We start from the raw sequence: 16,140 nt of genomic DNA, 5'->3' as shown, positions 1-16,140 counted from the left end.
AGTAATAGAGAAACAGGGGGGAAAGGGGTGGCGCTATAGCGAGGAGGGAAAAAGATCAGTCGCCGAGGTAAAACCTTTGCTTCTTCGCAGGCTTCTCGAGGAGCAGCAGAGAGTTCGTAATGCACTTCGATCCCTTGAGTCAATTTCATCGAGGCCGTGGTCAGCAGAGAGGAATCGCGTGTACCTGGTTCAGCAACGTCTCACCCCAGAAGACCAAGATGCATTTCCGGTTGCCACGGAAATCGACGTCGAGAGTTACGTTCTGTGCACGGCCGCCGCGGCCAAGAAGTATTGCGTGGACGAGAGCAATATCAGCCTCGTAAAAATCTTTCGACTACTTTTCTTCTTTCTTATCGCGGCCGCTCTCTTCCTCGCGTTTGTCTCCCCGTTCCGCGGACATCACGTGCTCGAGAAACACTCGGAACTCTGAGCAAACCTCTAGCCTGGAAGTGGGACGAACCCTTCGAGGAAGACAGACTCGTATATTGTTAAGTAATAAAGATAGTTGGAGTGATCGTGAACTCGTGTACGTAGGTACATATATCTGAGGCATGCATAAGTGAATCTGCCATTTCGAATTAGTGGATACACGATATTCGTGCTTTTTTCTTTCACAGGTATGACAATAGAAACGTTAAACTGTCGAAGGGTTAAAGGTTAGCAAGAATTATTTGTTCAGCTGCACAACGTAACTATTGAAAGATTGAAAATTTGAAAAACAATTATTCTTTTTAGTTGGTACTTCTGGTTTGTCGAATAATTGAAAGGATACTGTAAATAAATGGGTGGGCAAATAGTTATAGGTGGTGGTGTATGCGAAGCAAGTTAATTTTCTCAAAGAAAAAATGCACCGTATACACCGTGATAACAATTTGTTACATTGTTATATTAAACCGAGTAAAGCAAGGTATCTAAAGTATTTTAAGTTAAGGTAAGTAAAGAATTTACAAGTTTATATTTGTTAGACAGTTTTATAAAACATGCATTTCAGTGGAGGTGTCCCATTTCCTGCAAATTTACATTCCTCCTATATACAATCTTGACAAAGAAGATATCGTTGGCGTTTAAAAACTTCTTTCGTAAGATTATTATTAAGAGAGACTGTACTGTACATAGTTCTAACGAAAAAAAGAAAGGAAATACGGCAAGCAACGCCATTCTTATCTTTACCTCCACGTAAATCGAAAGTTCGTCGATCCCACTTTTTCCACCTTTGTTCCGAATTTAACCGTATAATAACACTAGGATCGAACGAGTTAATTTGAATGCCAGAGCACGGTGAGCGGCATTGCTCAAACTGCAGGCCGAATAATTGGAGGAAAAGTTTGCACAGGGGAGAATTCTCTCTCTTATTCTCCGCTTTCGCCCCTATCAATTATGTATTTAAAAAAGAAGGTTCTGTCGTGCCGTTTTAAATTGCTTCGCTTGACAGGGTAATACGGCAATTTTCGAAAATGTTTGCAACGGCTCTCTAGCTCTGGAGTTTTCCTATCTAATTTTTAACTCGCGAATATGTCCAGCGTGGAGCCCTAGACGTTGTAGACGGAAGGCTAAATTGGAAAGCGATTGGTAGGTTTAAACGTTTAAACGCGGGGACATGGCCATTTGAAAAATTTCACAGCTGTCCACGTCACCGTTATTAATCGGGCTGCTTTAATCCCTGTTAGCGACGCGGAACATCCAGCATTCATTGCCGGTATTACACTTGGCCTCTTCTCTTCCCGATCTGTCCGGTTCGGTGTTCGTTGGAAAGAATGCAACCAAGTTGGATCTAGCTTTCACTCTGTACAAGGCGAGTCGCTTGAAAGTGGATATCTGAATAATTCGATAGTTTCGTAAGTAACGTAAGAGCTGAGGAGTGTAAGGTAGCGAGGCAATAGAGGAGAATTCATTTCAGGATTTCTTGTCAAACTCGTGGAGTATGTTGCGAATTATGCGTTTAAAATAAAAGGGAAAATGTTCGTTTTCAGAAAGGTGTAGTAAATATGGGACACTCGTAAAGTAGGTTATTGTGGGATTTGGTTAAATACTTTTCTGTTTATTTGAATAAAAGTAACCCCTCGCGTCGCCGGTGCGTTCACTTATAATCTTTCCTTTTATTATTCTCACCGCTGCTCCGATTCGCTCTCTCCCTCACACACGCACTTCACACTCTTCTTCCTTTTCCCCAACGCACGCATCCACGCACGATCGTCTTTCATTCCTTTCCAGGCCATTCACACCAACTCTCTCACATTACTCTTTCATACCAAAACCCCCCACATTATTAAAATTCAATGCCTTTAGAATTTCGACTTATCCGCGTCCTCGATAACCGAAGACGTGTCATAAGCCAGGTATTCCTGAAGGGTCAATCCACACGTGCGTAGTGGACAATTCCGACGCGTCACCGAAGGACAGCGAAGATTCCACGCACCCGTTCCTTCCAAGGAAAAGCGCGCTAAGGGCGCACTGGAAGGGTGAGTCCCACTCAAGGGGCACGTTGATTGGTAATTTGTGCGTACGTGAAAAACCAGTCAGCGTGCCTTCTCACGGCGGACTCCGAAAAAAATTCGGCAATCGAGAGACATTCGCAAGGAGCCTCTCGTGTGAACAGCACACACACACAGTTTCCAACCGTACGAGGAACGATCATTCGAGTCTAAAACAAAGTCGTCAATCGCATCGCAGGCAAAGTAAACTTTTGAACTAATTACCCAATATTAATTTGGCGGGTAATAAGTCGCGAGCGCGAACATTTTTGAAACAATCAAACGCGAACGGACGCGACAATTCGCGAAAATTCGATTCCTTCGTAATAAAATAAAAAATAAAAAACTATTTTTTCTGTCTTTTTTCACACATTGGGCGTGTTAAATCTGTTTCTTCAGCACCGCAGACTCGGTGGGTGCTAAAGCAAAATTGGGTACCTAATATGAGACTCTTCTTATAATAGGAACTTCCGAGCAGCTTCGTTATTTAACGATACCCAACTGGCAAGCCTTAAACTCCATTGCATGCACTATACAACGGTATTTATGAAAATGATTATAAACTTACTATTTTCGAGGTATTTGTAATTTAATCGAAAAACTTTCTGCAACTATGCTTGTCGAAGACGCTCGATTGTTTTCGATCAAATTTCACATTTAATTTGATAATTAACGCGGTTAATTACGAAACAAAACAGCGTCGCTGCGACATTCGAGAGTCCTGTAACGGAGATATGCTGGGGTCTCGTATTAGGCTACTTTACCCTAATCGAAATGAAAAGTAACAACTGCATATTTTCAGGTTGAAGTATAAGGTTTATCTACGTATAAAAATGTAGAATTAAATGCTATTTACAATCTGTTTGCATTAGTCACAAGCGTATATATCTTTTTATTTTTCTTATCACACTTCTCATAGTCGCCGAATTCTAATATTGGCTAGCCCATACTTGGATCGTTTGGTCAGGAACGCTCAGAGCGACGATATTCGTTACAAAACCTATACTAAAAAGAAGCTTACAATATCAGCAGTGCAGTACTCCTAGCTTAATCTGTAAATCTCTTAATCTCTAGAGAAATCTGTGGAAACAGCGAAATAAGAGAATACAACACGTAAACAAAATAAAAATTTCATCCTATTTTCAATAAAATCAAGCACGTATTAACTAGCCCGCATTTAGACCTTCGCTACTGACCTAACCTCAAACAGTTGTGCTGGAGAAAAAAAAAATGGTTCTCACTAAGGAAATACTGCAGAGGTGAGGTTAGAAGGAGAAGGGAGGATGGAAAGGAGAGGGAGAAATGAAATTAGGCAAATCCGAAAATACCGGGTAGCCGGTAGGACGATCGATGGTAAAAGGTTGTATGGAAATGTATTTGGTGGATACATCGGTATTCCAAGTATCGAATGTATAAATATGGCTGCAGTGGAGCGGAGTGCACGGCAAATATTCGTGAGAATCGTGCAAGGCGTCTGTACATGAGAGAATGCTATTCTGGTGAAAGTTTGCCGGGAGAACATCTACTTGCCTTCGCGTACAGCCAAGGAACACATATCTCTCGCATGTTTCCTCTTATGTAACGCGTCACGCCGAGCCGATCCGGTTCGGAGATCTCCTGTCTGCAAGAATGCAACAACCGACGTCCTGCGCTCGATAATCACTTTCTATCACCTCGCCGAGAAATCCCGCTAAACTGCTTCTACGTAGAAAACTATCATCCGGCGAACTTTCACCTTTGCGAAAAGTTCAACTTCTCGTTCAGACGTCGGTAAGGAAGTTGTAGTTTATGCACGCCGTTTCATAATACGCGGGATCCACTTCGAGAGTTGATTTAGCGCCGCGGAATAAGATTATTTTAGTAGTAAGGAAAAATATACTTTTTTAAATTTCTTCTCCTATTTTTTTCAACTATATTCGTAAAAATACGAATTTGCACAAAAATCCGCAGTCCACTCGTTAGGCATGACCTAACCAGCGAAATAAAAAGTTGGCAACGGTAAAAAACACCACGCACTAAACGTATCGTAAACATCGAAAGAACAGCGACACTCTTAACGCGATAAAATCCTCGCGGAAAGAAAGTTCGCGGTAAAACGAGAAGATCGCTATCGGGAAACACTGCTAGCAGAAAGATTAAAAGAAAGAGCGTATAAATTCCCAAGGTGGAATAAAACGATACGATCGATAATGACTGAGATAAAAGTAGGTTGCACCGTTGTTTCTCTTACGTTAAAGCGATTAAAAAACCAAAAAAAAAAAAAAAAATGTCGGTATTTTTGCGAAGAATAACGGAGCATTATGCGCAGAGAGTGGAAATAGAAGGTATTTTCGCGATTTGCATTTTACGCGCGCGTGCATATAAAGCAAATAACACCGGTTCTATACTCCCGAGTAGGATGATGAATGTCGCTCGTTAGGTACAATCGTCTAACGGCATATATATTAATCGTGGAAGATGGCAGTCCTTAATACTCCCATCAACGTAACGAAGGAGCAATAACCCGAGCCGTTTTGCAGCCCGCCGCGTCGCCCCCCTTAACCAGGTTCCATCAGAAACTTGGTTCGCGTGACTGCACGGTAGGAGGCGCGGCGGCAAGTTATGCTTTTAAAATCCTGTTACCAGTTGCAAGCGCGAAATTTAACAAAGAAACTTACAGATTAGTTTCGCCAGATATAATTGGACGTGGTGGCTGAAACTGTGTGCCTTCATAATAATAATTGGGGAAACGTCTGTTCTCTCAGCGAAACGAACTTCCACGAGTTGGTTTGGCTTGGTTTCGCTTGGCTCTGCGTCGGCAGGGAAGACAGAGAGAAGGGGCAAACGGGGTGGTGAAAAGGAATAAAAGAAAGGTGGAAGAGAAGACGAGGATGAAAAGGGAGGGATGGAAAGACAGAGAGAGAGAGAGAGAGAGAGAGAGATAGAGAGAGAAAAGACGGAATGAAAGGGACGGGCCGGCGAAAGTACGTATTCAATTTCATTGCAACGAGAATGAATAAGATGTATATATTTACGTATACGAATTGCCTCTCTGGGAAAGTGGCTCGCCCAGTTGGCTGGCCTCGACAAAATGCCACGTCCCTCGCAAAGGAACATCAAAGCGGCTCCCTGTGTCAGCTCGCTTTATTTCCATGGAAATATTTTAGCGAGCGTAGCCACCGTTAAGTACGTCCGTTTCGTCGTTCACTCGTACGTCGTGTTACATATGCTTCTTGGACACTTAGCTTGGGAAACAGCAAACCGTGAACTAGCAGTCTTTCGCTGTTTAGAAAGCATCCCTTGGTGATCTACATTTTTTTAGTATTCCTTAGGTTTTTTCGAATTTTTTCGTGAGAACGTTCGGATAATAGAGTTGAGAGTTAGAGTTAGCCCCTTAATTATGACTTCTTTTACGACTGTGCATCTAAGCGTCAGCTATTTGCTGTTACGGATTAATTACATACAGTAATCTTCAGACTTAGAAACTGTAACGAAAGTTAGGATTACAATGAATTGTTCTTACCGATATAACTATTTTTGCCAAATCTTTAGCAGAATCTCTGTCACGAGTCTGACACGTTGCCATAGGTTAAGGGGTTAAATACGTTTGTTCAGATTATTCGCCCATCTCGTACAAACATTTCACGCAGACAGAAAGAATTCTGATAGTTCATCGATTCGTTGGTGAAAATAACAGGTGCTGTTATTCTTCGCTTCCTTTCCGTGTCTTTGCGACTTTTAGTCGGTGGCTCGGATCGAGGGTAGAAATTATCATAACTTGACATCTTTACGAAGAGAGTCTCTCCTTTTAAAGTGTCTTTCCATTCGAGACACTCACCTAAAGTGAACTTCGATATATGCGACCTCTCCGCAGGCGAATTCCTCCTCTTCTCCACAAATTTTCCCATGGTTTTTATTCCTTTCTCAAGATTCAACTCTTAATGGCTTATCCAGCCATTCGACGACAATAACAAAATACAAACAGCAATATTAATAAATCACGAAGGAATTCTCTTTTCGACGTCTATAATTGACGCGTAAAATGAAGTGACTCGACTGTCTTAACTGAAATTATCTACAAACTAAGGTTGTCAGAATTATTACTTTCACTTGCGTGCACTGTCGCAAATTTCATTTCTTTCTCGACGTTTCAAAATGTCATTTTGTTTGCACGGTAAAGTTCCAGGAATCGAACCGTGATGCCCGGTTTGCTCCAATTCCTCCAAACTAGGAGCAGATATTGGGGTATCGCTGAATTAAAACACTTAAGGTGCGCGTGGTAAAAGAGAGAAATGGGGAAAATAGGGCTGAGTTGGAAGGTGGAAGAGTCCATGGTGAAAGTGGGTGACTAGTTGTGAATACAGATGAAACTAAGGACCAAGAAGGAAAATATTTGAGGGTGTAACAGAACGACGCATATCTGAAGCTATCGTGTTAGTGTTTCCGAAGAGTAAAATTTTCGATGGAGAAAAATTCTCGACGAACGTCCAGCGATAAAACAAATTTGTCGGTAAATCGACGACAAAAGGGGTGGGAATGTTTATTCCACGGCTCTTGGCATATCTCTTGCCCTACAAGACTTCTCCATTGTACCTCTTAAAGTCGACGGAATGACATTTCTATCTGGTGTCTCCTCTTCTTCGAAGGAACAGCTTTTGTGGACGGAAGCGTATAATCTAGAGAGGTAACGAGCGTGGAACTCTCCATGGGGCAATCCAAAGAATATACATATAAAGGCTGGCAGACCAGCGATGAACAACGTCACGCGCTCAAAACTTCGAGCGTTTGTTTCGTTTCTTAGCGATATGGAAATCTCGCGTAGCTCCTTCTTATCTCTCGAGACAGCTAGTTTCTCTTCACGACGAACAGAGGACCGACGGACTTGCCTCGGTTCGGTATCAAATGAATATTGGGAATTTACACGAGGAGACTTTGTTGTTAGTTCCACTGGGAAACCGGTTGACACAGAGTTAACCGTTGTGTTTGCAGAGTAACGTTTCAATTTCGTGGAAAATGAAATCTCCGCGGCGTTCGTTAATCTTTCCATTATTTTCACTCTATTACGCAGGACCAACTTTAACGCGGATCGTTTAAACGGATATAATATATTCGGGAAAAATTGTCGAAAGGTGGAATCGACCGCAGAAACGTTCGTGATTAATTATCGAATTAAATGGTACGCGCCCCTTCTCGTTTCGCATTTTCCACGCGCGGAGATAAAATTACACGTTTCGCCGGGGAATAAAGAACTGGCGTGTAGCAAGGCCGTGGCAATTTTGTTGGAATATATTTCATCTTGAGACGTGCATGCCGTCGACTGCGTTAATTACGAAAAAGTTCCAAGGATAAACGCGTGAAAATTTCAGCGCGGTTCCGTTTCTTTTTCTTCTTCTGCTTCCTCCGGCGTAGTAAACTTGGCAGAGAATTTTCGGCGCAAAAGAATGCGGCAACTTTTCCGTTCCGGGACTTGATATTGCGCGTTGCAACGCTTATTAAAATTTCCGAATAAATTCCCAATTTAATTATTTCACTCGGTGGTAAGTTTCAACGTAAAACGAGTGCTCGAGAACTGCAAGTGGTACTTGCAGACGGGAAGCAGTCGTGAAGATGTCGTACCAAATCATACAGGAATTTCAATCGTACTCGCTGTGTCGTCCAAGCTTTGAAAATTTCTGGAAAATTGTCGTTTTTGGGTTAGGGGGAGTATTAATTAATTTAGACGAGTATTTCCAAGGAACTTTTTGAAAATTTGAAAAAAGAAACGTGAGCGCCTTCTCGTTGCACAATTTTTTCTATAGAATTTCCTTGGATTTCCGGCACGAATTTATAGAAAATACTTGTAGGTATTGTATTTGGAACGAAAGGAAGTCTACTTGGAGCACCTGACAATATTAACGGGAGGAAAGAAAAGCTAGGCGTTCCTGTTATTTGCGATCTTTATTCCACTTGATCCCTCAACACGGTAGCAGCAGTCTATTTCCTCCAGTGGCATTGGCGCGGCGTTGTTCCCGGGGAAATAGAATCGTCACTGACACGATTAATCTCCCAATTACAATGGAACAGCCACCCAATTTCGCGCGGTACCGTGTTTGGTAATCGTTGACTCGGAGCTCGCAAGAAAATGGATCCGAAACGAAGCGAGGGAACAATTGCACGGGCAATAATTCACCGAGCATTCTTCTTCGTAACCTAACCCAAGTACACGTGGCCGTCCCCCTCATCTTCCGCGATGGTAAAATTCGTCGATCGCCGAAATCGTACCGCTTAAGACGTCTTTGGAACTGTAATTTATTGTTACACGATTCATCTTTTACCGAGAACAACGCTTTCTTTTCTTTTCATTATGTTTGCCTCGGTGGGAGTTGTGTCTACTGGCTCAGGGCCAATTTACCAATTTAGACGTCTGCGTTATTATCTAGTACGATGTTTTCGATTAATATTAGTTAATTGCGTAAGTAATTTTCTAATGTAGGTACAAGAATTGAATTTTCTGGATTTTCGGGCTATAATGAATGACCTGCAAAAAACATTGTGTAGGCTGTTAATCAAAGATATTATATTTTAGAATCGTCCGACTCGCTCGACGGCTACAACGAAAGTGCCCTCTCCGCGTCCTATGTCACTATACCAGTGACCCTGGGTGACAAAGTCCAGGGCACCACTTCGCCGCCGAAATCTCGCATTTCTTACACTTAGCTCCTTGGAACCTAATAAATAATTTGGTAGAAAAGTCTAAATGAACGGACGCTCGAGTGGGCCACGTGCCTTCTTTTGCCGAGCTCTGCCTCGAGGGAAGGCTGAGGAAGGCCATATTGCCAAGGGTGTCCTCTCGACATTGTTGTACGAGCCGTCGCTCTGTTGAGTCAAAATACAGTTCGTAACCGCCCACGATTACTTGTTTGATTAATCGATCACCACCTTTACCCATCACTCCCGTGTTTTATTATCTTACAAATTCGGTGCCTTTTGTCGCGAACTTTACCGTTAAAAATAATCTCCATTATTCTGGACGACCTTTTTGTTAGATTTATGAGCTAGATAAATATAAGAAAAATGAAATCTAAAGCCTTCCTAAGCAGCATGTGTTTCTTTTGCGTGCGTTCCAAAAGGCCCTTCGGAACGTTTTCAGTCGGTATACAGTGCTCTTGCTAGCAACTTAGAATAGCGAACCTGCCTTGTGTATAATTACAGTTTAAAATAAGAAATACTTCATTGTTTAATAATTCATAAAGCCCATAATCCGACACTTTTCTCCATTTTTCGAACGAAGCTTCCCTCTGAAAAAATATGGCGGCGTTGAGTGAACAAAGCTGTCCATACTTTGTGAAAAAGCAGCGAATTAATTTCTTTAGTTTCTTGCGAACGATTCGATTCGCGCGACATGTAAGAATACTTTGTAAGAATACAAAGCTTCGTAACAGGAAGAATCTGGGTGAAAACGGATGTTAAAGAAGTTCTTCGGCGAATCTGTTTATAGCGACTGTAATCGGTATTAAATCTGCTTGTTGCTAGAGACGTCGGACAAGCGAGAACAAAAACGAAGCAATCTAGTTGTAAGAGTTCCTCGCGAGTTTCCTCGCGAACATGCTCAAGAGCCATCGCTGCAATCTTACCGATCTTCGGCAGATTAATGGGCAGAGATGTTATCGAGAGCGACGCAACGAGTTCGCCAATTGCGAGCAAGCAGCCGCCCGCCAACCGTTAATGTTTTCCCCATAGAACTGTTCCCTCTGTTACGTTTGCTCCGCGAGCTCGTTTCCAGATTTTACCCGATACTACCTTTAGAGTCGAGACTCTCAGGTGGAGAGTTTCGCGATTTCGTTTACTTAAGCGCGGCCCGTTCGCTGTGAAAGACGCCGGAAAGAGATACAGCCGGTTGTAATGCATGCCGTTATACTTGTCACCGTCCCGTAATGGACACGGTGAGCGGTATCGTTTTCTAAAGCAAAATTTGCACGTTGGAAAGTAAGTAACTTCGATTGATGGTAGAAATTTGAATTGTAGAAATTCTCAATTTTGCAATTTGAAAAATTTGCACCTTGGAGAGGGATACCAAGCTAAGGACTATAAAAAGAATCCCAACATTATAAACGTAGTGTTTTAGTTAAACATATACATCATTGACTAAATAGTTACGTTAAATTTAGTTTTACAACACAGTGATAAAAGTCAGCTGTTTTATTCTCCAAAAGATGATTAACCCTCTAACTCCGAATGGGACTCCAGAGTCCCATACCAGAAATCCACGATGTTCACATTTTCGAGCGTTCCAAACGAGCAGCCTCCTAATCCCAACTATAAAATAGACAATTTTAACCCCGGAAAAAATTCTGCGACAAAATTTAAAACACTCCCGAACTTACAGAGCTAATAAAAATTCGTTAAAACGTACGTGACTCTCGAGTCCCACGCGCACATAAAGAATCAATTAAATTCGTATAAATTCTGTTTCCAATTTTCCTTCACAAAAATACACACTTTTCTTCTTTTCAACTGTGAACATTTCGTAATTTTCTCCTTGCTTAGGAGAAATGAAATTGTCGAGTAGCGTTTAATCGAGAAATTGAATTTAACAGATGCGCAGGCGTAATGTGTGTGCGGCGGAGGAAAGAAAAATTGCGTGAAAAATTTTTCCAGACACCAGCTTTACGCAAGCTTTCCGTACGCTCTCTGTGCAACAACGAGGGAAACGAAGACGGACGTAATGAAGAAATGCAGCAGAAAAAGGGAAGAAGCAACGAAATAGAGCATGATCCCCCCGTGTAGCGAGGGAAACAGAGAAAGGGGATAAAAAGAGCGTGTGCATAGGAATGAAAAGACTTGGTATACACGTATGTATAAAAAGCAATGCGACCGCGCGTCCCTGCGTAAGGGTTGAGTGTCGTCAATCGGGATCCACTTGTATGGATATTTTCCAGTGGAACAGGGTTTTCCAACTCGGAATACGCATTTCTAAAGAAATATTCAGTAATGTTTCCATCTTTTCATACTCGTTGAACAAATAATTGAACAAAGAAAAATTCAAAGGAAACGCGAACTAATCGCTTTAGTACGAGCTCAAACACTATTCACATGTCAATTGACCCGTTGCAAGTCGGATCTTTGAAATTTCTTCAAACCAACGTAGAAATAAGCTTTGTTATTTTATTTAAATATTCAACGTATTCTCTATTTCACCATGGTGAACAAATTTATAGAGGCGCATAGATCTGCTCTCTGTCTTGATTATGTGGGATATGTTATGAGAAGTGGTAACTGGGGTGAAAACTTGTTTTAGTTTAGAACTTTATCAAAGGTATTCTTCTAGAAGATACACTCTTTAACGTCTCTACGCTCTTACAACTCTAAAACTCTGTTTACTTATAGGCCACACACTCGCACTCTCGCTTTTTAGAACATTCTTCTATTTAGGATTAGGTGATGCTCACCTTGGCAAAAACGCGTGTTGACGGCCGAGGGATTCCTAACAATTAATTGCTTCTAATGGCTCGACTGTTGATCGTTTTACTTTATTACAACATGTATTCGCGTTAACCGAAATATTCATCATTCTTTTAATCCTTCGATCCTTTCAGATATACAACGATAAATTATAAAGGATAGTAAACCAATCTTTTGTGCATTGATATTTTATTGAAATTTAATATTTCGTAATGTGACGACCGCCACGGGGGGACCACGCACTTAGGCCCGGCGACTGTTCTTTCCAAACATCTCCGAGTTTCTTCGTCCTCGAGGACAAGAGTATTGCCTCGGCAATGCAGGCCCTTCTCTGCACGCGCATCGTGGAGTTTACATTTGAAATTAGTTTAAGCATTACGTTTAAATAAATACATTTTTGTTACCCACTTTGCGAGTAATCATTTGCACCACGTCACTTCCGAAGTAACTGATATCACGCTGGAATATTGAAACGAAGGGAAACTACGCGGTACTGCCCGACAGTAGTCAAATGACCGCAGAGGGCTGAATTAATTAATGTAGGAATAAGTGGCGTAACAATTATATTTCTACGAATAACTACAGCATTTTTGTTATCACATTTAACACATTAAGGACCGCTAAGAAATCTATAAGACATACGCTTAGGACCGCACGATTTTGGGCAAGCTTGCACCTTACTAAAATCCTCATTACTTTTTTATTTATGAAGCAATTTTTGCGAAACTTTCAGAAATTGTAAAATAAGATGCATCTTAGGTATTATTGAAAAAAACTTACGTTCTTTAATAATTATCATAACTTTTTTACTTAAAAAATAAATTTTTACGAAATTTTTAGAAATTGTAAAATAGGATGTATTTTAGGCAATTATTAAAAAAAATTGGTTTTTAATAATTATCATAAAATTTTATTTAAAAATCAATTTTACCAAAGTTTCTAGTACTTTTTTAAAGTATGATATTGCGTGAAAGATTTTTCTCTATGAAGAGGAACCATACAAAATTTACATATATATCTTGATTCGCTTCGAAGACGAAGACTATTCGAATCACCAAAATGCAATGCAACGTGTCGAATTTTCTCTGAGACTAAGCTGTTTTTATTTCGGGTTCGTGCATTTATACAGTCTTTCATAGCTTGACCTGTACGGTTTCCACCAATGGGATGAGACGAAAACGGTTAATACATCGACTATTGATGTAAACCCTTAAATGGACAAAGTAATTGACATCTAAAGACAACGTGTAGAAAACACGGGTTTGTCTCGTGATCCGTCCGTAACAGACGGGGCGCGCAGCACGAGAAAACTCGTGAGCGGTCCTTAATGTGTTAACTGGATCGACAAATGCAGTAAGATATAATAGAAACATTTAGAAAAGATTAGGATCCGTCGAACTCGTAAAAGTAAACATTTGCAGATTTCCTTCTTAAAAGCATCTGCAAGCTTAACGCTCGTGTAATCGTCCAATGGTGCACTTTTTAAAGTAGTTTTCTGCGTTAATCCTTTCTACTTATTAGATAGACTTATTTCTATACGCCCAGGAAATAATGGAAAGAAAGACAAAAATTGGCCTTATTTGGCACACGAAGTCGAGAAAAATGTGATCGTTAAGGGGTTAGATTAAGTTTAAAAAATTCCAAAACACCCTAACCTATTCAGCTAAGATTTCCTAGCACCGAGAGAGAATGTCAGTCGTGGCATTCGTGTTTGGAAGACGCGTGTCCCGTCAGAAGGAACTTGGGAAACGCTGTCGTTGAAAAAGATCCGGGGCCGTCTTGTAGGAAAAGCGAACAGACAGAGATTTGCGAGGGAGGTAGGCACGGGAGCGTGTATGCAAAGGTAAACCGCGAGAGGGTTGAGTCGAATGAAAGAGTAACGCAGCCGCTACTCTCGAGAGAAAGAACGAGGAAGAGAGAGAGAGAGAGAGTGGCGCGTAAGTTATAGTTGGCATTGTGCAAGACCCTCGGGCAAAGTTGCGCGAATCCAAAGAGGGTGTAGACTCTTGGAGGAGCTAAGCAGCTTTTCCCATTGCCAAGCAAGCCGCGTGCGAGCCACGGACGCGTCAGTTAATCTACACCCTCGCTCACCTTTTCCCCTCTCTCTCTCTCTTTTTCTCGAGTCACTCAGAAACCGCTATGCCTTAATTGAAAATCCTCCTTTACGTCGATGGGCTCGATAACCAAGGCGGAGTCTTCTCTTTCCTCTTGCCTCTTGAATTTCCAGCTATTTCACGGTTTCGCATAGCAGGTATGCGAAAATTTTTCAAAGTGTAAACGTGGAGAATATCTTAACCTCTTAGCTACGGCTGGACCTTGACGCGGAAGGCGCGTAAATAGTGACGGTGCTTTAAACTATGAAATTACGTCAGAATAGAGGTATAGATGAGAAAATTGTAATTTATTTATACGCGAAAGCCACTATAGCGCAGCTAGGAGGTTCTTCGAAATCGCTGCAAACATTTTCACACTGCAGCACGTCTTTGTGTGACACGTTGTAGATAGAACGCCTTATGAATGCTATTGGAAATGAAATAGCCTTTGTAAACTGTTAATATCCTATTTATGATCGGACTCAGAGGAAACGTCTTTACTCTTTCAAATGCTCCAACGAACTGTGCCTGGACACCCAAAAAGGGAAAGTTGGGGTCCGCTTGTACCTAGGAACTGCTTACCCTATTGTATTGCAACGTGCAGACACATCTGGCGGGAGTCCTCTTTTTTTTTTTTAGGCTCCGAAACCACCGCCGAGTTGGAGTGCCTCAGCCCGGGCGCAGGGAATCCGTCTTACGACATAGGCGTCCCGCACCCGGCGTTGGCTGGCCGGTGGCAATAAGGTTAAGTTAGCTTAGGCCCCTCTACTTCTCTCAACCGGGCTTGGGACCAGCTATGGCAGTCGCCCCCAGTGGGACTCTGGGTGGCCGCCTTCCAGGGAGGTTTGTATCGCTAAATAAACACTATATTTACACTCGCGAAACGTCACTGCTTCTTTTCGTCCCTGTCCTTACACACTACCTAAATTTATCCCCTCGGTATATGTACAAACTCATTCACTCGATTAAGTCCCTTCCCCTAAATTCCCCACAGGTCACTCACTCGTCCTCACACATATCTGGTGGGAGACCTAATGTCTTTGTCTAAAAAAACGCGGTGACATTTTTGTCCTCGCTTGATTATTTGCGCAGGGTGTTCTTAGAAATAATCCAACAAATGCAACGCACCATTGTTCTCACCCTTGAAACATCTTTCTCGTAACTCGCTCTATCGCTTCGATCAACTGTACACCCAAGCACACGACACAATATATAATATTTCCCGATAAAGGTGAAAACTCGACTCACTTCCGGAGCTGTGTATCGCGCGACGAACACGAACCAAACGTAAAGGAGGAATCCGCGCGCACGAGTGCGCTACAGTTACACAACTATGGCAAACAATTCGTTAGAACGGAGTAACCCGTTGTGTTTGCTGTAAAATCGCTACCACGCGGACAACGTTTATTCCGTAACGAGCGTACGATCACCGTGAATTATTACCTAGTCGAGCGTATAAATTGTTTATCGAAAAACTGGGAAAAGTGATTCGTATTCTGCTCCGTCGGCCTCGCTGGAGACTCGCGTTCGATACAGAGTGTGACAGCGAGAAAAGACGCGAGGTTTTAGGTTTTTTCCTAACCTAACCTAGCAACCTTGAAACGAATTTACCGACAAGTAAACGTAAGACCTTCGTAAGATTCCGGTTTAACGACGACTGCTGAGACACCTTTACAGGATCGAGGCTGCAAACGAGAGAGAACGTGAAAAGCAGTCACGGTTCAATTTCCTCGGTCGTTGTAAACCATTCTCCCTGTATAACTCTTGGAATAACAGCATTTTATTCAGTCTCTATTTTCTCCGCGTGATATCGACTTCCGCGTAATCGATGAGCGGTACGTACCCGTGGAAGGAGAGAAGTTTTCAAAGTCTGGCGAAATATGGTCGATGCGTATGAAACGGGCAAACACGAAAATTTCCAAAGGAGCCATTCAAAGAGAGAGAGAGAGGAAGTAAGGATGTTCTTTGGTATATACACAGAATGTTTTGCGTTCACTCGTCAATATCGGAGACGGTCGTCGACGCTAGTTGATAATTGAAACGTTATCAGAAGGCGACACGCGCGGCTGTCTACGCGCAAAGACGGCTTTTCCTCGCCTGGTGCACCGCATAAATGATACATAAACAGTAAGGTTGTAAGTGTGTACATAAGCGGG

General features: G+C 42.0%; 1 protein-coding gene across 1 annotated transcript in view; it reads left to right on the top strand.

Annotated features, from left to right (window-relative positions):
* The window catches only part of LOC108577212 (putative fatty acyl-CoA reductase CG5065), a 14,295-nt gene extending 13,865 nt beyond the window's left edge, over positions 1–430 (top strand). Inside the window, exon 4 of the mRNA XM_017940344.1 lies at positions 91–430. Coding sequence (XP_017795833.1) covers positions 91–430 — 340 coding nt within the window. The remainder of the gene's footprint in view (positions 1–90) is intronic.
* The last annotated feature ends 15,710 nt before the right edge of the window (positions 431–16,140 follow it).

The sequence above is a fragment of the Habropoda laboriosa genome, unplaced genomic scaffold, assembly GCF_001263275.1.
Source record: "Habropoda laboriosa isolate 0110345459 unplaced genomic scaffold, ASM126327v1 scaffold597, whole genome shotgun sequence".
Lineage (NCBI taxonomy): Eukaryota > Metazoa > Arthropoda > Insecta > Hymenoptera > Apidae > Habropoda > Habropoda laboriosa.
The sequence above is the reverse complement of the archived record's forward strand: the minus strand, read 5'-3'. Positions and strand labels throughout refer to the sequence as shown.